At 39.5% G+C, this 25,689-nt stretch overlaps 1 protein-coding gene across 31 annotated transcripts in view; it reads right to left on the bottom strand.

The window, feature by feature from the left end:
* The window catches only part of Nrxn3 (neurexin 3), a 1,610,845-nt gene that overhangs the window by 822,458 nt on the left and 762,698 nt on the right, over positions 1 to 25,689 (bottom strand). For 17 of the 31 annotated variants that reach the window (XM_036206284.1, XM_036206271.1, XM_036206290.1 and 14 more), the window contains 3 exons: positions 19,596 to 19,977; positions 17,666 to 17,856; positions 16,692 to 16,865 (listed from right to left, as the gene is read on the bottom strand). In XM_036206284.1, coding sequence (XP_036062177.1) covers positions 16,692 to 16,865; positions 17,666 to 17,856; positions 19,596 to 19,977 — 747 coding nt within the window. Of the gene's footprint in view, positions 1 to 12,010; positions 12,038 to 16,691; positions 16,866 to 17,665; positions 17,857 to 19,595; positions 19,978 to 25,689 lie in introns of all 31 variants that reach the window. The other 14 variants (XM_036206279.1, XM_036206286.1, XM_036206265.1 and 11 more) reach the window with 1 other exon arrangement.

Genomic DNA, 25,689 nt, shown 5'->3' with positions numbered 1-25,689 from the left:
TCTATAGGTGTTAAGCAATTTATGTAAATTGTGTTATTAAGTCCCCCAGCAGCTCAAATAGGTAATTATGACAAACTCCATTCCATAGATTTAAAGTGGTAAACCAATTTACCCAAGGCCCCATATTTCCTCAAGAATGCTAATGCCTGCTTTAGAGAGATTAACATTGAAACAACCTCTTCACTTCACCAGAGCTTACCAGTGTCACTTGGGAATTGGTAGAAATGTAAATTCTTGGGGCCCACCCTGAACCCACTGAACTGGAAAGTTTGAGGGAGACAGAAATCTATCTTCACAACCTTCAGAAATTTCAATACAGTGTGAGAACCACTATACTATACCATACTGTTACTCAGAAATTTAATATACAGTATAGGTTATGTCCTCTCCTGGGGTCTATACCAGAAGATACAATGGAATTATTTTGCTGTCAGGAGAAAGTATTAAATGTTGGGCTAATTTTCTTTTTCTATTTTATGTGTCTTTACCTAATTATATGTAAATATAATGGTGCATATACATAATTTCTAAATGAGTATATCTACTCCCAAGGCATTCTAGGAGTCTTTACTTTTTCCAGATGGGAGTAGAAAATCACACAAGTTTTGCAATCTCATCTCTACAGACTGCCACTGAAATCAGTCTCTTGGTCAGCCAGGCATCAGTCTTCAACCACTCCCTTTTCAGTCCTTACTTATACTTGAGCCTTGGGTTAAATATTAATAGAAATATCTGAGCTAACAAGAAATCGTGCAATATTCAGGGTAACTCCAGATTCCCCAAGATCCTCAGCAAAGGGCATGGGTTCTCTGGCTCAACAAAGGTCCAGGACTAATGCATAAAAGCATTTATTAGAGTGAAGAAGATGTGCCTATTGCAATGACTATCTCTTTTGCGTTTTCCAAGGTAAGCTTTTCAGAAGCACAGAATACTAAATGGAAGCATGAAGGATTTTAAGGATGTAAGTTCAACAGAGATAAAGGACTAGAGAGGGTCCACCTTCTAGGTGGCAAGACATTTTGTATTTATTCATGAAGGGCGGAAGCAGTACAGGCCATCATTCACGAGACAAAGCTATTAGGAGATGACATCAGAAAGTTCACCACAATTAGTAACACTGGGGGAACAGCCCCACTGCTGGGTTTCTGAAGTTCCTATTTGCTATGCGATTTCCGCATGCAGAGATGAAAGGAGGTACATGGCCATGTTCTCAGTGGGTCTTCAACTTGAGCATTGTGTCCTACAAGTTTCATTAACAATGGCAAATCAGGACAGCTTCTTTCAAAGGACAAAAAGCTTCTGAGAAGTCCACAGGGCTCCCTAGCCAAATAGCTCTCACCAGACAATGGACTAGTAATTCAACTGTGCTCAAGAATCAGAAACACATGGAAGGCTTTCCCTTGAAAGGCGAAAACTTTGAGAAAACACAGTAATTCTTTGCATGGTTACTGAGTCTACAGAAAAGCCATTCTCCTCTCCTCTAACTACCATATTTTAACCACTTTTAAGGACCAGCCTACATGCCTCCCCCAGATGAAACATTGTCAGTTAACTACATGAAGGATTCTTGCCCTTCTTAGTGGCCACTTATATCTATGTGATTAATTTCTACATGTGTACATGTTCAATTTAGTATTTTAGTATGTATTATAACATCTTTTAATTTTTTATGGTTTTGTTTTTAGCTCTTTACTATCAAAAGACTGATTGTTACATGCCTTTTAGAAGTCATATATTATGTTTGGATGGGTCCTTTTGGCCCTAGGACTACATGCATTCAGAGAAAGTGTTTCAATGCATGACAAGCTGATATGAACTGTTCGACTCTTCATGTTCCTTTGTCTCATACTTCCAAATCATGAGTGAGTACATCTTCAACATCTACTCAAGGTTGCTCAGGAAGGAAACACAAAGGTCATTGCAGGTCATTGCTAAATTCTTCTAAGCTGTGCCTCCTACCATAAGAGTAAACACATTCAGGTAGCATTCAATGACTGACAGTATTACCACTTTCCCGCTCAATGTCCAATGGCTTCACATCAGTTTGAAACCAAACATAGACCTCCTTTCAAGATTGTGGTCAGAAGGTCTCCCATCCCTGTATCATTTCCTACCAATTGTCCCCAGCTCACCGTGCACCAGCATCGTTCCCTCCTCTCTAACATTGCAATCCTCAGAGTGTTGTCACCGTGTCTGTGTCATGAGCATCATTTGAAAGCTGTGAGCCAAGAACATTTCCAGACTCCACCTAGCACTACTCCCTGGGGGCTGAGTGAGGAATCTGAGTTGTAATGAGCCCTTCAGGTGTTTCTGATGCCTTGCTCACTTTCCAGGTCCACTGCTCCAGACATGCAGCTCATCACTGTCCTCAAGTTCTCTTGCTCCTGCTGGAGCCACAGTATTAGAGATCCCTCCTGCAGATTTCCAAAACACTGACTTATCTTTATTCAAGTTTCGGCTCAAAGAGAGCATGTTCAGAGCACCTAACTGAGGAAGCCCCCAGCGGCATCACTCTCCAGCAGATCTTCTTGTTTGTTTTACTTAACGATTACATGACCTATAATTAAATTGTTTGTTGAATTCTTTCTGCTAATGGAAACTATCATGCTTGCACGTTTATGATTATCAATGTATTATTTTGTTATATATTTACAACTTAGAACAATCAATTAACTCGGGATATCTAATAAATATATCACCTCATATGCTGATCACTTCATGTATGATTTGAAAAAGACTGAAAAATCTGATCCATTTGCAACTTTTAAAGTATATGATGCATTGCCATTTCCTGTAATCACCAGTCTGTGCAATAGACCATCCCGGTTTAATTCTCTGGGCTAACTGAAACTTTGTACCCTTGGACCAATATCTCCATCCTCTGCATCTACCTTCTCTTCCAGCCTCTGTGTCTATCATTCTGTTCTCGACTCATAAAAGTCCAATTATTTAATTCCATGCAAATGAGACTACATATGTGTCTTTCTCTGCCTCACCAACTTTATCATATAGTCACTTTCATCACTATTTTCATGAATACGGTCTCTGTTTCTCTCTGTGTGTGACATGGGTACATGCACATGTGGGAGTACAAGTGCTCATGTATGCATGAGCATATAGAGGTCTGGGATCACACTCAGGTATCAGTCCTTGGGTGTCATCCATCTTGAATGTCTGTGGCCTAGAACCTACCAGTCAGAGTAGGCTGGCTGACCAGAGAGTCCTAGAAATCTGCCTGCCTCCACTTCCCCAGTGATAGACTCTAAGTGCTTAACACCATTCCCTACTGTTCTGTTTTGAAGCAATTTTTATTAATTCTTTGAAATTTTTAAAACATATTTTTATTTTATAATTAATTTATTTTTACTTATCAGCCACAGATTCCCCTGCCCTCCCTCCTCCCACCCCCCAGCCTTCCCCGCCCCCATCTGTCCCCCATTCCCACCTCCTCCAGGGCAAGGTCTTCCCTGGGGAGTCAGCCCAACCTGGTAGATTCAGTTGAGGTATTTTAATTATATTTGCTCCCTACCCTATACTTCCGGCTACCTCCTCCAATCTTTTTAATATGGGCCCTAGGGCTTGAACCCAGGTCCTTGTGCTTACATAGCAAGCCGTTTCTCAGCTGAGTCATGTCCATAGCCCAGTATCTCACTTTTTAAAGGCTGAATATGTATATATGAGTCATATTTCTTTATCCATTTATCTGCTGACCACACCTAGGTCAATTCTATTTTTTAGCTATTATATACAATGTTGCAGTGAACATTGGAATAGACACATTTCTTTGACATATTGATTTATAATTCCTTTGGATATGCTCCCAGAAGTAGTATTGTTAGATCATATGCTAGTTCTATTTTCAGTTTTCCATACTGTTTTCTGTAATTATCGTATTAATTTACATTCCCACCACCAACACATAAGGATTCCCTGTTCTTCACTCTCCTGCCAATTTATCAAAGTCATTCTAACAGATATGAGTTATTAACTCATTGTGGCTTAATATCTGTTTCCTCAATGATTTGATGTGAATAGTTCCTTATACCTGATACACATTGGTATTTTTTTTATTGGATCATTTGCTTGCCAGTTACTTAATTGATTGGGTTCCTTATACATTTGAAATATTTACCTATCAGCAAATATTTGGCTTGCAAATGTTCCCTTATAATCCATAGATTGTGTCCATACTCTGTTAATTGTTCCATTGCTATGTGGAAGTTTTTAGTTTTGTGCAATCCAATTTCTTTATTTATTTTCTTTTCTTCTCTGTATTTTGAGTATCATGCAAGAAACCAGACAAATTTTATAGAGTAATGTCTTATATTTACTTCTAGTGGTTCTACAGTTTGGAGTCTTATGCTGAGTAAATATTTATACCACTCTGAGTTGAATTTTAAATATGGTGCAAGATAAGATAAGTTTATTCTGTGGGTACCAAATTGCATCAGTCATTGAAAACATACTTCTTTTTTGTAGTATATTCATGCTACTTTTGTCAGAATTCAATTACATAAATTGTACATTTATTTATTTAGCAGCTGTCTGTCCTGTTTAATTAATCAATGTATTTGTTATGCAGTAACTGAATGTGGTGGAGGAGTTTTTCAACAATGTTTTCCACTGTGTATCCATTGATATTAGCTAACCTTGACTAAACCAGATTAAAAACATAACAATGGCTATGAACTACATAGCATGCTATTAGTTGGGTGTCTTAACTCCTAGCTCTATTTTTCACTTCCCTAGGAAACATCAGGTTGTGTGTTTCCATAATTATTTTATTAGATAGTTATCTGAAGGCTGATCCTTCTTGATCTGGAATTGCTTTTCTCTCCAAGAACTGTCTCACACTCTCATTTGATGACCAACCCTCTCCAAATCAACCTCTATAACACATGGCACCTGACTTTGTCACCTCCACTTCCTGTTCTATAAAATGAAGTTAATGGAGTATCTTTTATATTTCTAGACCCTTGAAATAATAAAGGTCAAGATCCTGATAATAGAGTGTACTGTCCCTCTCCCATTGCTTAATTGGAACTTAACCAAACATGTCTCAAAATCCCAAGTTAAAGTTGATTAATATTGCTAAGCCAGCACCAGCTTCTACCTTGAAGGTAGTACTGTGGGATGTTCTGTATGCTGTGAATCTATGCTGTTCTGATTGGTTGATAAATAAAATACTGATTGGCCAATAGCCAGGCAGGAAGTATAGGTGGGATAAGCAGACAAAGAGGATTCTGGGAAGGGGAAAGCTGAGTCAGGAGACACCAGCCTACCATCCAGGGAGCAGCATATAATGGCATACAGGTAAAGCCACAGAACATGTGGCAACATATAGATGAACAGAAATGGGCTGAGTTTAAGTGTAAGAGCTAGTCAGTGATAGGCCTGAGCTAATGGCCAAGCAGTTTTAATTAATATAAGTCTCTGTGTGTTTATCTGGGTCTGAACAGCTACAGGACCAGGCAGGACACAGAAAAACTTTCAGCTACAAGTTAGAACTGAGGCCATGTCAGTGGTCATCAAGGTACCAAAGCCTCTCTTATCAAAGATACACAGTTGTTCATGGCTTCTCAATTGGCAGCTGAGATGATCATACCATCAGTATGATGAGTGGCAAGACATTAGTGCCAATTTCAGTAAAACCTCAATGCCCTTTAGTCACTCTATCCCCATCATGATACACAGAGTATACAATACTGTGACATGGGCATGAGAAGTAGTTGATGCTAAGATGCCCCTGTGCAGTTCTTTTCCCCAGCAGCCTTTGATCTGTGGTCTGTTTTGAACCAGCAACATCCAAGATGAGTTGATGTGCTTCATTGTTGACTTTAGTGGTATATTGTGCTCCCAGCATTGACCATTGAAAGCTACAGAATGCTTTGTCTCATCAGTTGGCTTGCAGAACTGCTGAGAACCTCTGTTATGAAACTGCTGAGAATCTGTTATGAAACAGGCCACAAGAGACCACAATCACCAATGGTTCATAAACCAAAGTCTATGTTTATATGGTAAGAGAGAAGTGATATCCATGACAATAATGAGACAGGAGTTCACCTTGATCCAGTTAGAGGAGGTGTGATAAGGGAGACAAAAATAGCTGTTATTATAGTCCTTCTTGCTCAGTTTTGGGGGTGCCTGGACCACAGATGCCCAATAATGACATCACTCCTTTTTTTTTAAGTCAAAGACAACAAAGACCTCACGAGTCAATGTGACTTTAAAAAAATGCAAACTTAGACCTCATTCTCAGATTTTACTTTTTCCCCTTCAGCACTGACTTAGTAATGTGTTGGGGCAACAGAGAGTAAGTAAAAATAAGCAAGAGAGAGAGAGAGAGAAAAAAAAGGTGGGTTTCAAAGGACAGGCCTAGCAAAATAAAGGTAACTTAAAATACTTTAATAAATGTGCTGGTTAGATTTATGTCAACTTGACGTAAGCTAGAGCTGAGAGGGGGGAACCTCAACTGAGAAAGATTTCTCTAAGAGATTGGGCTGCAGGAGAGCAGGTTGGACATTGTCTTAATTAGTGATTGATGTGGGAGGGTCCAGTCCATTGGTGCCACCCTTGGGCTGGTAGTCCTGAGTTCTATAAAAAAAAAGCAGGTTGAGCAAACCATGAGAAGCAAGCTAGTAAACAGCACCCTTCCATGGTCTCTGCATCAGCTTCTGCCTCCAGGATCCTGCCCTATTTGAGTTCCTTCTGTGACTGCCTTTGATGATGAACTGTGATATAGAAATGTAAGGAAAACAAACCCTTTCCTCCCCAGGTGGCTTTTGGTCAAGGTTTTTCATCACATCGATAGAAGCTTTATCTAAGATAATGAGTATTGAGTAAATAGCATTAGAAATAGTCAAAATAATATTCTATGAAAACTCTCCATCATAAAGACATTCAGATGTTTTCTAGCTATCTAGGGATTATGTCTACCTGGAGGATAGACAAATAAAATGTAAAACATGGTAGGAAAAGAAATACAGCTTAAAAACCCAATTCTAGCACTATTAGTATAAATATGACCTATCTAAACTTAGTCTCTACATCCTCACAATATAGAGATGATTTATTCTACTGCATATGGTGAGGATTAAGTGAAATAACATGAAAAGCCTATAAATGGGAATAATAGTATAGGTCACTGCTGTGGATACCGCTCTGTGTAAATAAAGTTCTGATTGGCCAGTGGCCAGGCAGGAAGTATAGGTGGGACAAGAGAGAAGAGGATTCTAGGAAGTAGAAGGCTGGGGGGAGACATCGCCAGCCGCCCGCCGCCATGAGAAGCAACATGTAAAGACACTGGTAAGCCACATGCCATGTGGCAAAGTATAGATTAACAGAAATGGGTTAATTTAAGATAGAAGAAGTAGATAACAAGCAGCCTGCCACAGCCATACAGTTTATAAGCAATATAAGTTCCTGTGTGCTTTCTTGGTTGGGTCTGAGCGACTGTGGGACTGGTGGGTAAGAGAGATTTGTCCTGACTGTGGGCCAGGCAGGAAAACTCTTAACTACAGGTCACAAGAAGGCAAGGATATAGTTTGCACATCTGTAGCATTCCCCTGCACCAAATCAATACATGGCCTCATCAGTTCTCCTGGCTGGTAAAATCAGGTTTTTTCTTCCTGCTTACATAGGGTACAGAGTTGTGAGATGTACAGAACTCAACCCATTATGAAGGTAGTAGGTCATATTAACACAATCCCTCATGCTTGAAGGACAAAAGCTAGAACCACTATGTGATGTTCAGCTAAATTCCTATCCCTCTCTATTATTCCCCATAAGCCAAACTATTTTTGAAGACTTGATTCAAGTAAAGTGTTACATGTCGTTACATAAAATACAATGGAGAATGTGATTCGGCCCTTAGCTTCGAAGAAAATGGGGTAAAGAACTAACTGTATGCCTTACAATAAAATTGGAAAATTAAATGTCCTCAGCAAAGTAAAGGTAAATGTCAGATTCTGCTAAAAATGACTTAATAGAGGACCAGTGAGGTGGCTCAGCAAGGGATAAAGGCACTAATGGACAAGGCAGATGATGCGTAGCTTCTTCCCTGGGACCCACATGAGGGAAGGTGAGAACTTGCTGTCAAATGTTGTCCTCTGAACTCAACGTGCATGTACCCATGTGCATCCACTCACCTACCTGAGTAAATAAACAAATACAATTTCAAAAGTTAAATTAAAAAATGAAGATGCCTTAATAGAACATCAGATTTTTTTAAGGCATCCAAACCCAAAATTATTGACCTTCTACAAATAGCCAACATATAAGTCTGAACTTATTAATCTTTCTGTCACCCTGCTCTAATTAATCCTGAATACCTCACCTTCCTACCTACTATCTTCACACAAGCTACCATTTCTAGAAAAGAAGACATTGAATTCTACAAAGAAGACACGTTCAGGAAAGCCACAGTAAACAGAAGGAAGAAGCGATTGTGATGAACAGGATGGCTGGATGATGCATTGTGTTTATTCCTCACAGTTTATCACTTGTCTTCCTCCCAACAGAAAGACTTTTGTTTCTTTCATGGTTTTTCAGCTTCTTCCTTACATAAGGAAGATTTACAGAGATTTTTTTTTCTTCCCCTTGCAAACCAAACAAAATTATAAATATATTTCCATGTGTTCCATAGGCATGATTGTGCTATCCAAGACACATTGACACCAAGACAAAACCTTTCGGCCTGATGGCATCTCCATTGCTCCATTGAGGACCCACAGCCCTCCTGCATCCTCCTACAGAGCTGATGTGAATTTGGAACAGTGAGGTGTTCTTTGCAATCTTTTGTCACAATGTGTTTTTGTTATTAACTAGAAATACCGCATGGCAGAGGGAAATGAAGCAAACAGGAAAAAGAGCTTGCTTTCATCCTACATATCCAGAGTGTCTCCTGGGAGGAGAAATGTTCCTTTCCTTGGCCAGTAGAGTAGCCAGGCCTAGGAACTTGTCCCTTCTCTCTGGAATATGGACCTTCACGTCTCTCATTTTGCTCTCTGCCTTCAATTCCTATCCTTTTCATCCATTTTTACTCCAGAGGGAGGGGAGGGAAATATTTACATAATACAAACTGGACCCAAATGTCAGTTCTGCCCTTACAACATCTTCAGTACTGCTTACATGGGACGTCAGCCATTCTATCTCTATTCCCTGCCCCCAAATCATCTATCATATCTTCATGTGCACATTATTTCAGTTCAATTGAATTGTCTGTAGTTTTTTGTACTAGCCACGTCTTAAATGAACTTCCTCTATAATCCACCTGGAAAATAACAAGAATCAGCTAAAATTCTGCCTGAGAAAACTTCCCTAAACACTTACCTTAACCACTCTTAACCATACAGGCTAGTTAACTTCCTTCATGCTCACATGACACCATGTATAACTCCAGGATAACAGTTTTCATTGTGCAATATAATTATTGGCTAATTTACTGGCTTCTCTGATATATTGACAGCATAATACACACTCCTTGCTAAATGTGTGATACACTGGAAGAGCTGGCACTCTTCCTGTTAAACCAAGCAGCACAATAATTAGGGAAGATTTTTTTTAATTACATAAATAAAATGCAATATACTAGCAAGAAGACTCAGGCTATTGATTATTAAACCAAACTACAAACCCACTTCTCCTAGCTCATTCTTATGTATGCCTTAGAGTCCCTTTGCCTCTGCATTGCAAACTGCATCATATCTGTATTATATGTCTTACTACCCTTTCCACTTAATGGTAATTAGTACTATCTATGCCCACAATTTATCACTGAATATGTCAGCTTATGAGTAATATCCACCAATGTCAAGGAAATTAAAACTGAAAGTGAGTGTATCCTAGTTAAGTTGGCATAACACAGGGAAAGAGTAAGATAATCCAAAATAATCACAAAGACAGAAGCTCTTGAGACAAGCAGGAGACTCTTGTGTTACAAAAAAGGAAGTTTATGGAACTTATAGGAGTAATATAAAACTCATATTACTGACCATGCGTTTATAAAGGGGCATGTCAAGGTACTTTGATGTGTTTTCTCCCCCAATATGTATACATTTGGTGGACAATTTGTAATAACCAGAGAGATCAATTGCTCCTTTATATAACTGTCAAAAACTATTCCTCCCCCTTACCATAATTTTTGTGGTTGGAATGTGCAGTATTCCCCCCTAGGTGTTGATATTTGAGCACTTGGCCCTGAGTTGGTGGAGGTTTTGGAAAACTGAAGAATCCTTAGGAAATGGATCATCCCTGGAGGAAGTGGGTTATTGGGAACAAGCTTAAGATTTCTTAACTTGTCCCAAAGTCCCGTCGACTCTCTGCTTCCTGACTGGAGATGAGATACAAAGAAACCAGCCCTGAGTGCCGTGCCAGTGTCCCTTTCCTGCCATGATGAACTGTACCACTTCTTAAACTGTGAACCACCTTAAACTCCCCTTTTATAAATAGCTTTTGTCTGGCATTTTGTCATAATGATGAGAAAAGTTACTAATACAGATAGGTACCTTAAGATGATTTGCCACATACAGAGTCCCCAATGAAACACTCTGAGCTAGCATCTAGAAATTCAAAAGTCATGTCCTCAGTATACTGAAGAACAGTAAACTTGAGTGGAATACCTAGCTTTCTCACTTAACCTATTAAATCTGGTCCAAAGGAGCTTTACCCACTTCAGGCTGTCTCATGCTATATGTTGAATCATCCTCCTTCTTGTCCTCTGCTTACAGACATGCTGTGGTCCCCTTTTTGACAATTGAGCAAAGTGCCTAAAATGACAACATTACCACAAAGGGCTACCTACTTTAAAACTGAATGATGTTACAAAGCATGCTTGAAGTTCAAAGTATATGTTCTTTTTTTTTTCCCACTAGTTGTAATATATATGGGACATATTTTAGTTTGCTGTGAAGAGATGAAGAGAAAGGAACTGCATCTAATCAAATGGCATTATTAGTTATGTCCCCCCAGGAAGGTAGACACTAGTGTATCTACCCACTTGGTATATAACAAGGAAGTCACAGCAAAGGAAATGACCCCAGAGATAAAACATTACTTTTTTAAAAACTACCTTTGCCTTCACCTACTTCTAACAGTTTGGTCTGATTGCAGATTCTGCAGCGGCCATCTGAGGCTCTGTGCTCTGCTTGCCTTAAGACAGCTAAAATGCTCTGTTCCTCCCTTGCTATTCTGAGTCAAAGCAGCCTGACCTAACAGGAATGACAAGCCATTACTGACTTTGCAAGGTGTCTCTTTGAATGACAGAAGCAGCAGTTTCTGCCTGCAGATATTCACAGGCATCTCCCAATCTCCCAGGCAGGTGGTTTTTTTGTAGGGTATTCAGGATAAAACCAACAGATCCTCTTCTTCCCCAAGAGTGCTTTTTCTGCTTAGATCACACAATAGAAAATTAAAGTGCTCAACCAAAATACCCAATAGGAAATATAAATCTCTGCAATGTTTTAATGATACGATTATCTCCCACATGCCTAAAATATTTCTTTAAAAATGAGCTGAGAGAAAAATGATACGGCCATTCATAAAGTCCAAGCACTTGAATGTCCCACTCTAGAAAATGACCTTCCTGACCTAGAGAGTAATAAATTAAGAACTCAAGTAGCCTTTTCTTCCTTTTCAAAGTTCTTCCTATATCCGTGCTGCATAAATTAAAAGGAACCAGACCCAACATGACAAATATTGAGAGAAACATTCATTAATCATTTCCAGAATTGATCCTGTTGGGAGATAGTCATAGTATAAGATGCTTAAAACCTCTTTGGTTCTACCCAGAATAGAGTAATGTTCTTATCCCCATGATATGTCATTTCACAATTATTTTCATTGTGTATTTTTTGGTTTTCTGTCACCCTTTTGGAAGAACACTGGCTTCAGCCCCCTCCCCAACAATGGCTGTTCTCTAAGAGGTCTGACAGCTAGAAGCCCTCTAATGTAACAATACCAAGGGTCACACAGGGTATCTTTCACTCCAAAGTGGTACAAGAGCCTTCTCTACCTTGCAGGTCAGCTTTGGTCAACGCAACTTTGTTAGCAAAAGAACAGAAAAAGCGAAAACAATAACCAGAGGTTAGTTAGAGTTGAGTCAACTGGGTAACATCACAGAAACAAAAATGCAGTTTGCATAGCCAACATCACTCAGACAGACACTTGAAATGCTCAACAAGGTCACCAGAGACAGCACAGACAAGGGGATGCACAGACCAAGGCAGGAGCAGGCCTCCTCGGAGCCAAGTCAGCAGAGCTGGGACAGGGAAACAGTGAACTTGACAAAGCACAAGCAATGGGCAAGGAGAGTCTTCCCATACATACACAGCCAACCCCAAGACATACAGCCAGGAGAGAAAGGCAGTGTGTGGCCAGACTGAATGACAAATGTGCACATTCCAAGCCCACAAAAATACTTTGGAGTATTTGGGAGTTGAGCATGGGCAATTCTCGATCACCCCAATCCCTTACACCCTTGAAAATGCCACCAAGGAATATGGCACCAGAGTTATGCATTTCTATCCAGGTGACCCACTGGGTACACTAAAATGCTTAAGTTGTTCAATTTGTAGGAATACAACCAAATGTTTGTGGGCAAAAAAGGCAGCAAATGTATGTCCTTTTTATTGATTCATGCTAGTTCCAGAATGAAGCATGTGCTGTTTTCTTCCAGATGTTTACCTTCTACAGCTGAAACAGCACCTCTGCTCAACACACTTTAGCTTCTGTGGCTAAGCTAATCTCCACATGGGAAAAGGTAGTTATAAGCCAAGTGTTAATTTAGGCACTATTTAAAAAAATAATCCTTGCCCCTAATAAGAAGCCAAAAGTCACAGCCAGAATTTGGCTAGAAATCAGACAATTTCTAAGTCAGAGAAATAAAATCAAAGCCTACCTCAAGATCATTCTTACAAATAAAACAAAACAAAAAACCCCGAGAACCAAAGAATACTAAGTTCCTAAATTTGAAAATAATTTCTAACTTTTTTATTTCTTACACAAATTCTTGGTGGATCAAATAATGGGAAAATAATACATTTATTCCTTAGGGATTTTAAAAGATTTTAAAATATCAGTGCCACTGACTTTTGCAAGAACATATGCTATCCAGTAGTCTGTTTAGCCTACATATATAAAAACACAACATATTCACCATCTTAAGTAGATTCAGGTCAAGGTTTTTGGTAATGACATCCCATCCCCGATTTGGTTACTATTTCCTATGAAGAAATGACACCAAGTTACATGCTCTCTTTCCCATTTGTCCCATGTGCCTTATACCCTAAGATAGTCTTAGGAGTCACATGTTGTGTGCAAGAGACTCATGGGAATGGAATCTTTTGTAGTCTCTTGGAGGTTTCAGGGCCCTCATTATTCTTCCCTCCTATCTTTCATAGCATTATTTCCACAAAACCCTAAAAAGGCTCCCAAGATCTTCTCAGAGGCCTTATCCACAAAGCTGCAAACTACCAATGATAGTAATTTATGCCTTAACCTACTTTTTGGCTATTTTTCCTGGCCACTTAAGCTAATTATCTAAGTCATTTGTGTACAACAAACAAGGACCTTCTTCCCTCCCTTGGTACTCATCCTCCACTCCATCCCACCCAGTAGGGAAGTCTTAATGCTCAGGGGGCAACCATCATAATTATCTCCATGGCAATAGAGTGCATGTGATTAGGCCCACGGGCTTTGCCATAGATGGATGGGAGAGCCATCAAGTCTCAGTATCCGACTTTGAACAATCATGGTACTTAGAGAAAGGCTGGAGTCCACTGTAATGCATGTGGTGAATCTCACAAGCTGATGCTGAGCTTCAGGGAAGCCAGCGGACAGTTCTCCCAATGTGACCGGTAATTTCCTTCCGCTGGCATTCTGGCTGTTTCCCCTAAAGCTCTCTCTCCTGAGTAGAGCTCAGCCCTTCCTTCCCTCTGCACATTTTGTAAAAGTTAATTTTAACCTCTCTTTATTCCAATGCCATAGCTTTATTTCTTTATAAGCTCCAGTCTGACTTTCTATAGAGTGGCACTTCCAATACAGCAGCCAGATACACACATGACAACAGAGCTTCAAATGTGCATTTTGTGGACTTAGGTGCTGCTACAAATATAAATTACTCAAGCTTCTTAAGATTTAATGCAATCAAAAGGATACAAAATATCCATTAATCACTTTATTACATACACTGAAATGCTGATGTTTGGGATATATTGGATTAAATAAGATAAAATATAAAATGTAAACTAATTTCCAGTTACTTTACACATTTTAAAACATAACTATTGGGAAATTTTAATTCTATGTACAACTTACACTACATTTCTTACTTTCTTTTTATTTTTCTTGCATGTATGTGGCATGAGTACATGTATAGATATGGGTATGCAAGCATATGTGTATAGGGGCCAGAAGTTGGTATCAGGAATCTCCTTCAATAACGGTGTGTCTTGTCTATTGAGGATGTCTCTAACCTGGACCCAGAGCTTACTGATTCTGCTAACGTACCTAGTCAGCTTGCTCCAGGTATTCCATCTCTGTCTCCTATGCTCTGAGATTGTGGATGAGCTGCCACACATAACTAGCATTTATGGGGGTGCTAGGGATCCGAACTCTGTTCCTGATGCTTACACAGCATGTATAAGCATGCCTTGCTAAGACATCTCCCCTGACCCTTCTACTTCATTTCTATTGGGCAATACAACCTGAGGGTTAAATGGATTCTTCCTAACTTTTCAACTGGAATAATCTAAGTCGTAATAAAAAATAAAATTAAATTAAAAAAAAACACTGCTATTTAAATAGTACCTTGTCTTTTCTTTGAAAAACTTTCAATTGTGTGTGCATATATGTGAATGCAGTGTCTGTGGATATAAGAGGAAAGTGTTGGATCCTTGGATTTAGTGTTACAGGTGACAGTGAGTCACCTTATCTGGGTGCTAGGAACTGAATTTACATCCTGTGTAAGAGCAGGATTGCTTTTAACTCCTCTGTCTTGTGCTTTTTAATATATAACTTCATACTTTAATTTAACTTGATATAGTACATTCTGGAATAAGCTCAGCTCCTGTCATCCCAAACCTTCTAAAGTAAGATTCTTAGTTGAATGCCAAACACTTTATTTTTTTCCTTGCATTTTCCTTTAACACCTGAAAAACTATGAAGTAAGTCCAAAAATTTATGAGTTGAGTGAAATTGTGCAGCATTTTCAGGAACACACAAAATGGCTACTTCAAGTGCCTTTTGATTCTTAACCTCTTGCCCATCACACACACACACACACACACACACACACACACACACACACACTCACACACATCATCATCATCATCATCATCATCATCATCATCATCATCATATCATATTTAGGCCATTAGAATTAAAAACATATTGTTAGATAAAGGAAAACTGGAAGCAGATCATAGGGGTGACCCTTCTAATACTAGTCCAACACAGACAACCAACTCAGGCAAAGGGAAACATCTTTTTTAGCACAAGTTAGCCTGAGAAGCATTTGCAAAGTTCTGCTTTCAAGGAATGAGTTAACTCAAATGGAAGCTGCTTTAAAAGTAGTGCTCGTGAAGTTGAACACAGGAAATAAATGAACAGTTTTGACATGGAAAATGGAAAACGGATGCAAGAAAACACAATGCGTTGCACAAAGGACCATAAGGCTCAGCCAGAGGCAAGAATAAGTAGATCTTGGTGACTGTAGGAGAAGTGACTGTAGATGACCTGCAGTCACTTCTCCAGCCAATTGAACGCAGGAGTAAACCCAGAATGTGTTCACTGCTGCCCTCTACTGGCTCAAGCTAGGTTGTTCTTACAGTCACAGCTCTGGAAAGACTAATTCTTTTCAGTGTCTACAGAAACAGGCTGAGCATGGTTTGTTGTGCAGCGTGGGTAGACATGCAGTGCTATTTTGTGTCTCACATGAGATAATATTCAGGAGCAATAATCCCACGTTTATCCAGTACCCACTATGTATCAGGCATTTTGTATTTTTCTGATTTAGTCATATTACTTTTCAAGGTGCCTATTACTGTCTCATTTCACAAAGAAAGAAAAGATAGACCTAAATGGTTAAGTAAATTACCAAATGTCACCTGGACCTTAATCCAGGGCTTCCTAATGAGGGTGCTGAGGATATTCCTCTACAGCACAATGGGGACTGACAAGCAGAGCCTGATCCAGTAAGTACTCAATAAATATTAGTCTCCTTCCATCACCGTGACATTCTGGCATCATTTCTCTGTCTCCCAATGGATTTGCACTAATAATCCAGCTATTGTTAGCCAAAATAGGAAGCATATTATAAATGGTGATATCAATCTGGGCTCTTTGCTTTGTCCTTTACCATTATCAAAATAGAAATAGAAATCTCTAATGCCCTTTCAGCCACTCTGAAAATAAAAGGCACAAATTGGGAGAAACCTGATGCCATGACAAGGAAGGTACTTCACTGCTGAGTATGTGAACCTGGAAGGACATCTGCCAGCATACCTTCTTAGAACTCATGGCACATGTCTGGCATACTCAGCCAGTGACAAGAGGACACCGATTAGGATGCACTGTTGAATGGTGAATGAGAATGATAAAAAATGGGTAAACTGAGGAAAGAGGCACTGGCAGAGCAGCAAGAAGGCTTGATGCTTGTGACAAGGCTGTGCCTTAGAAAAAAAGAGAGGTTCTACCTTCACAGCCCCGCTCAATCTGCCCACTCCTGTGGAGAGCATCATTAATGAGATCAGGCAGGCGCCCATTCAAATCCACAGAGGCCAGACAGCCCTGAAATCCATCCCGGGAGGCCACAAGTTTTGGAAGGTTGTTGTACATGCCCTGAGCTAAGCCAGCCATGTAGAGATCACCTAGAAAAGAAAGCACAAAACAAAAGAGACCAAGTAGAGAAAGGATGTGGTAGCCATGTTCATACTGCTTAATACCTTAGACTATTCCTTAGATGATGATAACATGACCATGGGGTGTTTGGGTCAGTTAAAATAAGAATAATTACCAGACTCTCTAAAGTACTATTATCAAAAACCCAAATATTTCTTCTAGGTCATTCATTTGTGTTCAACATCTCAGAGCTGGAATCACCATATCAACTGTATGAAGTAGACTCCTAATTAAAAGAAGTAAAACTTAACCACATTTTCAACAAAACAACCATACATTGAGCAGGTTTTATGCATGTATTAGAAATAACATGTTGGGAGTTTTACAGACATCTCATCAAAGGTCTAACAACCCATAATGAGAGTACCAACTACTATCCTTCTCTTGGTTTATGTATCAACATGCAGTACTCAATATGGCTGAGGCATTGTTACCAATGTCACCCACGCAGAAAGGAGTTAGCTGATTCAGAATCCCCCCACACCCTGATTAAGGACCCTTCTACATTTTGAAATAGCCTTGACTTATCACCTCAGTTTTCAGACCCCCAAAACACATTCCTAATATTATCAAAGATCATGAAGCATTTTGAGGCATGCTCTGCATAGAAACTGGGTAAGTGGCTTTATGGTATAAATCAACACCTTTCCAATGGAATATGTGTGGAACAAAACATATGGCTGGGACTCCTAACCTGGAGCTTCCCTGTGGAAACAACTTTTCTGTTGAGAGATGGGATGTCACACACAAACTTCTGTATAAGAATTACCTTTCAAATCCAGATTTTTGGCACCATTGATGACCTGAGTGACTACCTTGGTGTCCACTTTCAGGCTGTGGGTATTACTGTTGTCCCGAGTGATGACGACATTGTGCCACTGGTTGTCATTCAGAGGGCGGTCACTGTTGCCTTTGATCACATTGGGACCATTACCAAGATCAAACACATAGTGTATATACCTATGAGAAGGAGGAAAAAAAGCACACAATCACTTCAGGTACCATGAAGTGGTTCAGTGGCAATCACATATATATCAAAAACAAGGGGCTGCAAATCTCCCATGTTAACCTAGCATAGCATAGCAATTAAACACACTTATAAAAATTGTCAGTAGTTGTGGGATCATACTTCATTTCAATTCCATAATCACAGACTCATAGATTCTTCCTTCATTTTTATTTATTTATTTTTTTTAAGTCAAGACTTTACAATATAGCACAGGTCGGCCTGGAACTCACAATCTTCCTTCCAAAGACTCTAGTGCTGGAATTATGGGCATGTACCCGCACCCGCCCAAAGTCTACTTCTTTAATGGCTCATAGGAAGATCTAGATCTAAGAGGTGGTACAGTTAAGACCCTACAAAATAATAATAATAATAATAATAATAATAATAATAATAATAATAAAAATTCAATCAATATTGGTCAATGTGTTATTTGCTTGAGACAAGGTTTATGTAGACCAGTTTGACGTCAAATTTGCTATCTAGCTAAGACTGGCCAAGTCTCAGGATAGTTTATCATGCACAGCTGATCTGACCTCAGTCAGGAAGTGAAGTAGCAGTTCAAAATAAGTTATTTGGCTGACTTGTGACCTCAGTCTGCTGGTGAGAATGCCATCTCACAGAGACAAGATCATCTTGTTCCTATCATAGCACTGCTGGATTTACAGGCATGCGAGATCACACCCACCTAGTGTGTGCAGTGCTAGGAATGAACCCAGGACCTTGGGCATGCTGGGCAAGCACTCTAACAAACCAGCTACATCCCCAGTTCTGTCTTTATTCCTATTTCACTACTTTACAAGATATTATAGCAGAGTAGGGGAGAGAAAGAGAGGTTTAAAAATTAGAGTCTTAACCTCTGCAATGTCCAATTCAATTCAATTTCATGGTTTTGGATATTAGGGGACTGTTTCCAGGCTTTTCTCTTAAAATAAAAATTGTAATGCTAATAGTAGTGCTTAAAAATAAGTAGATTTCATTTCTTACTATGTATCTGCTGATAACAATTAGTAATACCCCCCAAAAATGTGTATAATACACTGTAGCCATAGTTTATAAAACAAGCTTATTGCAAAATAGTTTCAAAGGTGCTGATGATATCACTTTGTATGCTGTGAATGTGTTGCTCTGATTGGTTAATAAATAAAGTGCTGATTGGGCAGTAGCCAGGCAGGAAGCATAGGCAGGACAAGCAGAGAAGAGAATTCTGGAAAGAGAAAGGCTGAGTTGGGATTCACCAGGCTGACACAGAGGAAGCAAGATGTAAAAGTACCAGTAAGCCACAAGCCAGTGGCAACTTATAGACGAATAGAAATGGGTTAATTTAAGATAAGAACTAGATAGCAAGAACCCTGCCATGGCCACACAGTTTATAAGTAATATAAGTCTTTGTGTGTTTACTTGGGTCTGAGTGGCTGCAGGAGCTGGGTGGACATAGGAAAACTTCAGCTACACAAAGAACTGTATTTCATAGTTTAAAGATTTATAGCATAAACTTAGTAGAATTTCATTAAATAATCTTAAGGGTCCCTGTCCTTTCCAGCCCTAGTCATTTGTAGATCTTTATTATCAAGGAAGGTACTAACAGAAACAGAGGTTAGGGAGTAAAATGGACAGCGTTTTTCACAGTCATAGTTCACATGATATTTCAGTAAATATAGCCAGCATCAACTAATTGATTTCTCCTACTTACCCCTTGACCAGCTCAACTGCAATAAAATCATTGCCATCACCACTATTGAAGAGAATGAAGCCATCAGCTGAAGTGGTCTTGAACTGGAAAAAGAGGTGCATGGAGGTGTAAGCCTGGAGAGTAGCAAGGGTCAGATAGCTGCTCTTGGTCTTGAAAGTGACAGGGTCAGCAATGATGTTCCTTAGTCCAAAACGAGCCTTTAGTTCACAGTAGTCAATGTCCCCATTTTTACACAAATCAATGTAGAGTAAGCCATTGAACATGAGGCTCTGAAGATGACCAATGAAACTGGAAGGGACCACAGAGATGTAACGCTTCTCAGTCATGATACCAGTTTCAATATTATGGAACTCCAGGCGGGTATGGTCTCCCACCATCGTACCTGTAAAATCAGAAATAAGGTAGGAATGGAAAAAGTTACTCATGTTTTTCACAGCCACCTTACTCCATCTTATAGCAGGAACATGCTTCTAAGTTTCTAAGTTCTGTTCCAGAAAACAAAATACTCGCCATTGTTCATAGAGCACACCTCACCTGACCTCAGTCAGGAAGTGAAGTAGCTCAACCCAAGTTGTTCTCCTGACTGGTGATATCAGTCAGCTGCTAAGAATGCCATTTCACAGAAAGAAAACTGGGAGCTTACTGAGGACCCAAGTTACAGGGCATCACTGTTCATCTTCTTCATTCAAGGAACAACTCAGGAGGCAGAGGCAGGCAGATCCCTGAGTTTGAGACCAGCCTGGTTTACAGAGTGAGTTCCAGGAAAGCCAGAGTTACACAGAGAAGCCCTGTCTCAGAAAAAAATAAACAAAAAAAAAGAAAGAAAGAAAAAAGAAAAGAAAAAAAAGGAAACATGGAATCTAACTACAAATCACAAAAGGGTTTTTTTTTTTCCCCCCCCCACTGACCAACAATTTCTTGTAGTAAGTCATTACTTGTTACTTAGAAAAAAACTTTTTTTTTTCTTTTGTAAAACATCTATTGATTTTACCTGTCAACAACTGGTTATGGTTTCCTAAAAACAATACTCACTGTCTCTTTCAGAAGCTACACTTTATACTTGAATCCTGTGGACTGGATAAAGTTGATTGATCACAATCAGGTTGGACTACAGAATTCATTTCTATTCACATAACCATAGACTTTGATCTAAAGAGTAAAACTATGGTCCTTGGAGGCTGTAAGGTTGGTCTGTGTCCAAACACCTGAACAATGGATCCCCAAACTCACAGTTGATCACTCCAAGGTGAGACCTGAATATTTCTAACAAGTTCCAAAGTTACCAATTGATTGATGGATCATTTTTAGGAGATATATACATATACATATGTTTGTTTATATATCCTATATATGTGTATATATATATATATATATATATATATATATATATATATATTCCACATATATGGTATATGTAGTCTATATACATATGAAGATATATGTGGGGTGTGTGTGTGTGTGTGTGTGTGTGTTAACAGTTAATGAAAAAGTGGCCATGAATCTGAAGGAAAGCAGGGAAGGGTAAATGGGAAGGCTTAGAGAAAGGAAAGGGAGGACAGAAGTGTTATAATTACGTTTTAGTCTCAAAAATAAAAATGTAAAAACAAAAATGAAGGTTCAAGAGAAAGAAGTTGAGACAAATGCTCTTGGGGTAAGAGTTTCATTTGGAGATTTATTAATTCCACAGACAGCATGGCAGGGGTCCCACATGAGTCATCAGTTCAATCAGACAAAGTGGCCTTCTCCTTATAGCTTTCCAAGGGACAAGGGAAGGTCCTACATGACACAGTTAATACATATTTTATAGCATGGGCTGTAGTCAGGTCATCCTTGATTCTCGGACAGTGAGGAAAGGGAGGAAGATTGCAGGGTCCATCATGGGTGCTCCTGCCAGCTCCTCTCAGAGAGTATGAAGACAGCCAGGCTGCAGGGTGTATGGCCTGATCTGTGAGGCCTCCGACTCCTGATGCAACAAAGCTTGTGTGGCTGATTTAGGGACCCATTCTTAAGAGCACCCAGTTGGCAACCATGCAAGCTGGATGTATGACATTGAGTTGCTGAACATTTGCCGGAACAGTGAAAAACTCACGTTGCAAGCCAGCCTTGTTAAGGGATAAGAAGAAAGTCTGGAGTTGCTGGAGGCCATGTAGCAACCAGAGGGCACTGAACTTACTGGGAGAGACACCAACCCCAAAGGCTTAGAGAAAATAGAGGAAAACAAACATTATTTTGGTGTCTGAAACTAACCACAGAAAATCTGGACTTTTGTAAACTACATCAGGCTTCATTTCACACCCAGAGTTCCTCTGAGTTAAATTTCTGACATTTGTTATCAGGGGTGGTCCAGTTGACTGAGAGCAACAGGTAAAACTTTTCGGGGCCTTTGGGTGGCTAGGGTGAGAACAGTGATGGTGACTGAAGATGGCTTGAAATAAACACAGAGATGGAAATTGTAAAAACAAAATCAAGGAAAGCATTGAGTATGGCCAAAGTTGAATTTGGCTTCCTCAATGTGTCTATAGAAAATTCATACAAAGCTGTATGAACAAACTGTGTTCTCACCCTTGAACTCCTTCCTGATAACTCTCTCCTGTAGTGCAACCACCTTCTGGTTTAAGAAATTCCACTAGCAAGGCACTCCTAGAATCTCTTTACTTACTTTTGTGTAACTTTCCAGAAGACAGGGGGTGATATAAACTAAAAGACTAAAGAAGTTTACGAGGGAAATTGTGTGCTCATTGTCCACCCCCTGAAACTATCTATTTCTCTTAGTTGGATCAAAGCAGCTTGGGAAATACCCAGCCTACTCCACTAACCCATGGTTTCAGTGCTAAAGAATCCACTCTGGCTCTTTTGGAGATGGCCGTCATGATCCTGAATGGGGCTCATGTGAACATTCTGTCAAATTCCGAGGTTCAGTCAAATCAAGCTATTGTTTTACCGTCAGATAGATGTCTCACTGATAAATGACATTTGATGTCCAGCCATCTTACTTTTCTTTCTCTCTCTATTGGTCCAGAATTTGAGCTTCAGAGAGGAAGGGTGGGCATGGTTCTTCTTGGATAATTTAGCTTGAGTCTAAGAGATTGAACCATGTCTGGAAGATTTCTTCATCTCCTTGGATTTTAAATATAGAGCCTACCTCCCAAGACACAAACTCAGAAGTGATTCAAAGATTTGCAAATGAGTACAGAAATCAGAGATTAAATTTGATGAGCTTCTTGGTGGTGTTTTGACAGCTAGTGTCAAATTGTTCTTTTAATATAAGCAAAAATAAAATAATGATGTTCGTTAAATACGTACGTTGTAGTTACAGCAAAAATCAAAATGCAACATGAATTTGTTAACAATTGAGTAACTAGGAAAAGGAATCAGGACATGGAATTACTTAATATTGACAATTGTACTAGTCATGAAATGAACACCCCCTAAAATTCACATGTTTTAAAACATTGAAGACCTTGACATAAGCACCCAACTGTAGTTTGCCCCTATCTCTTCATAGCAGGTGTGGGGACCAGTTTAGAAAGTGGCAGGAAAGGGGATCACAGACAACCTGCACAGAGTCAGAAAACTGTGGGGTGGTGATGTCACTAATCCTGCCTCACATACATCCTTCCACACAAACACTTCAGAGTGAAGCACCAGAAAGCAATGGCCATCCCACAGGATGCAAAGAATTCCAAAAGAAATCAGAGAGTCAATTTTAAATTCAGCTAAGACATTTCTGCAAAATTTTAGATAAGTTTATCTTTAGGACTGAGGACTGAGGAAATTCTGCCTACCAGAAAAAGCAGTTTTATAAAGCAGAATAAAGGTACATACATTATTGGTTGAGATAAAAGAGAGGCAGAGGAAAAAGTTGGGTAAGTAGGACAAGAAACGAGCAAGGGGCTGGGTGGCCTTTAATCCCAGCACTTGGGAGGCAGAGGCAGATGATCTCTGTGAGTTCTAGGCCAGCCTGGTCTACAAGAGCTAGTTCTAGGACAGCCAAGGATACACAGAAAAAAAAATCCTGTCTCAAAAAAAAAATGGAGAGAGAAAAAGAGAAGAAAAAGAAAAAGAAACAAAGGAATTCCAGAGCTTATCCAGAGCCACAGACAGCTTGAGAGTCTAGGATGATTTGGGGTAAGTCTAGGGCAGGAAGGATCTAGCAATGTGGGTCCCCCAATTAGAAAAGAATTGGCTCACTTATTAGCTGAAGAAACTCACTCCCCTGTTACACAGATTAAAACCAAACTAACCACATGCCCCCTAAAACATCTTATATTACTGCATCTGATAAAAACCTTTAAAAAAACCTGCTTGACTTTTGAAACATCCAATAAACTAGCCAAATAGTACAAAACAAATCCGTGTGTCATCGAACCCATATTAGTAATCGAGAACTTTGCACGAGATCCTATCTTCTGAATTTTGTGTGTAGACCAAACATTTTCTCACTTATTGATAAGTGTATGCATACCTCAGAAAGGCTGCCCTAGAATTCCAGAGGAAAGAAAAATGACTGGGGTGAAATAATAAAAATAATGAAGAGAAATGAAGACTACCTATCTCTATATGCAAGGCCTTATGCTAAGCACTCCAACTATGACAAGTGTCATTACTACCATTAAGTTATTGATGGCATCATTACATCGCCTTAGAGGTAAAGCAGTTTGGTTAAGGTCTGAACAGGTGGTATGGTAGGCCTTCAGTCTGAATCCAGATTCACACAGCACACAGACCACATCTTTATATGTATATTCTATTATTATTATTTTTTCGAGACAGGGTTTCTCTGTGGAGCTTTGTGCCTTTCCTGGAACTCGCTTTGGAGACCAGGCTGGCCTCAAACTCACAGAGATCCTCCTGCCTCTGCCTCTCTAGTGCTGGGATTAAAGGCGTGTGCCACCACTGCCCGGCTGTATACTCTATTCTTTCTGAACAAAAATTTTGATTCATTTTCCATATCCTTGCCCAGAAAAAGCAGCAAATGGAACTGATCTGCTACCACTGCCAGGTAGTAATTGAAATAGAGTCCACACTTCTCCACAGCTGGGCAGCACATGCCATTCCACCTAATTCATAATAATTGGTCATCTCTCCTAAAACAACCTTGTTGCCTTGGTCCTTAGAAGCAGTCACTTCCATAGCTCATTGGCAGGTAACAAGCCATCCACATACTATCCCCTCAGAATGAAGATGAATATAAACCCCAGGAGAACTCTGGTCAGATCTGTAACTTCCTATAAGGCTAGAGTATATAGAGTATATGGGCTCTGAGGAATAACTTCCCTGGATTTGAACTCCAGATTGGTGAATTTTTTACTTGGTTGCCTTGAGTGTATGTGATTCTTAATGTTTTTAATCTTTCATTTGCCATTTGTGAAATGAGCATGAATTTATCAGGATTAAAGGCATCAGTACATACAGGTTTTAGAAAATTTCTAGGACCTCAATCATTAGCTAAAAGTAATTATTCTTCAGTCACTCTTTTCCTTTCTTTGAATGTTTTAATCATTGTTCATTTACATTACAAGCAAGCTCGTTTCTACTAATGGACCACTCAAGTGCCTTCTGGGCATCTCATGGCATACAGTAGAAGCTGAGTTCAGAAAGCTTCAGTGGTATGGTGGGAAGACAGGTAGACAAATTTCTAAATGGTTAGCAATTCGTCTACAGGGACATACATCATGCTCATGCTTGAGATGTCAACTTGAAGGGAGGAATTTGTATGGCCATTTTTTTTTCATATGATTCCTTGCCAAAAGTATGAACTCAACCAAATAAAGGTGATGGTGATGATGATTATGATGGTGATGATGGTGGTGATGATGGTGATGATGATCATGATGATCATGATGGTGATGATGGTGGTGGTGGTAGTGCTGATGATGATAACAATAACATTAGGAAATCCCAGGAAAAGGCACTAGATCTCCCATAGCTTCCAACCATGGGAGAGTAGTTCAAAAAAGTTAGGGATTTTCACATTTTCACCACAATTCTCCAGCTTCACTAGATCCAAACACTTTTCTCCACATTCTCAGCACATTTTAAAAGCATATGCCACAAATACCTTATTCTAGAAAAATTTCTGAAACCAAATATA

The sequence above is a fragment of the Onychomys torridus genome, chromosome 14 (assembly GCF_903995425.1).
Source record: "Onychomys torridus chromosome 14, mOncTor1.1, whole genome shotgun sequence".
Lineage (NCBI taxonomy): Eukaryota > Metazoa > Chordata > Mammalia > Rodentia > Cricetidae > Onychomys > Onychomys torridus.
Note: the sequence above shows the minus strand (reverse complement) of the source record. Positions and strands in the feature narration are given on the sequence as shown.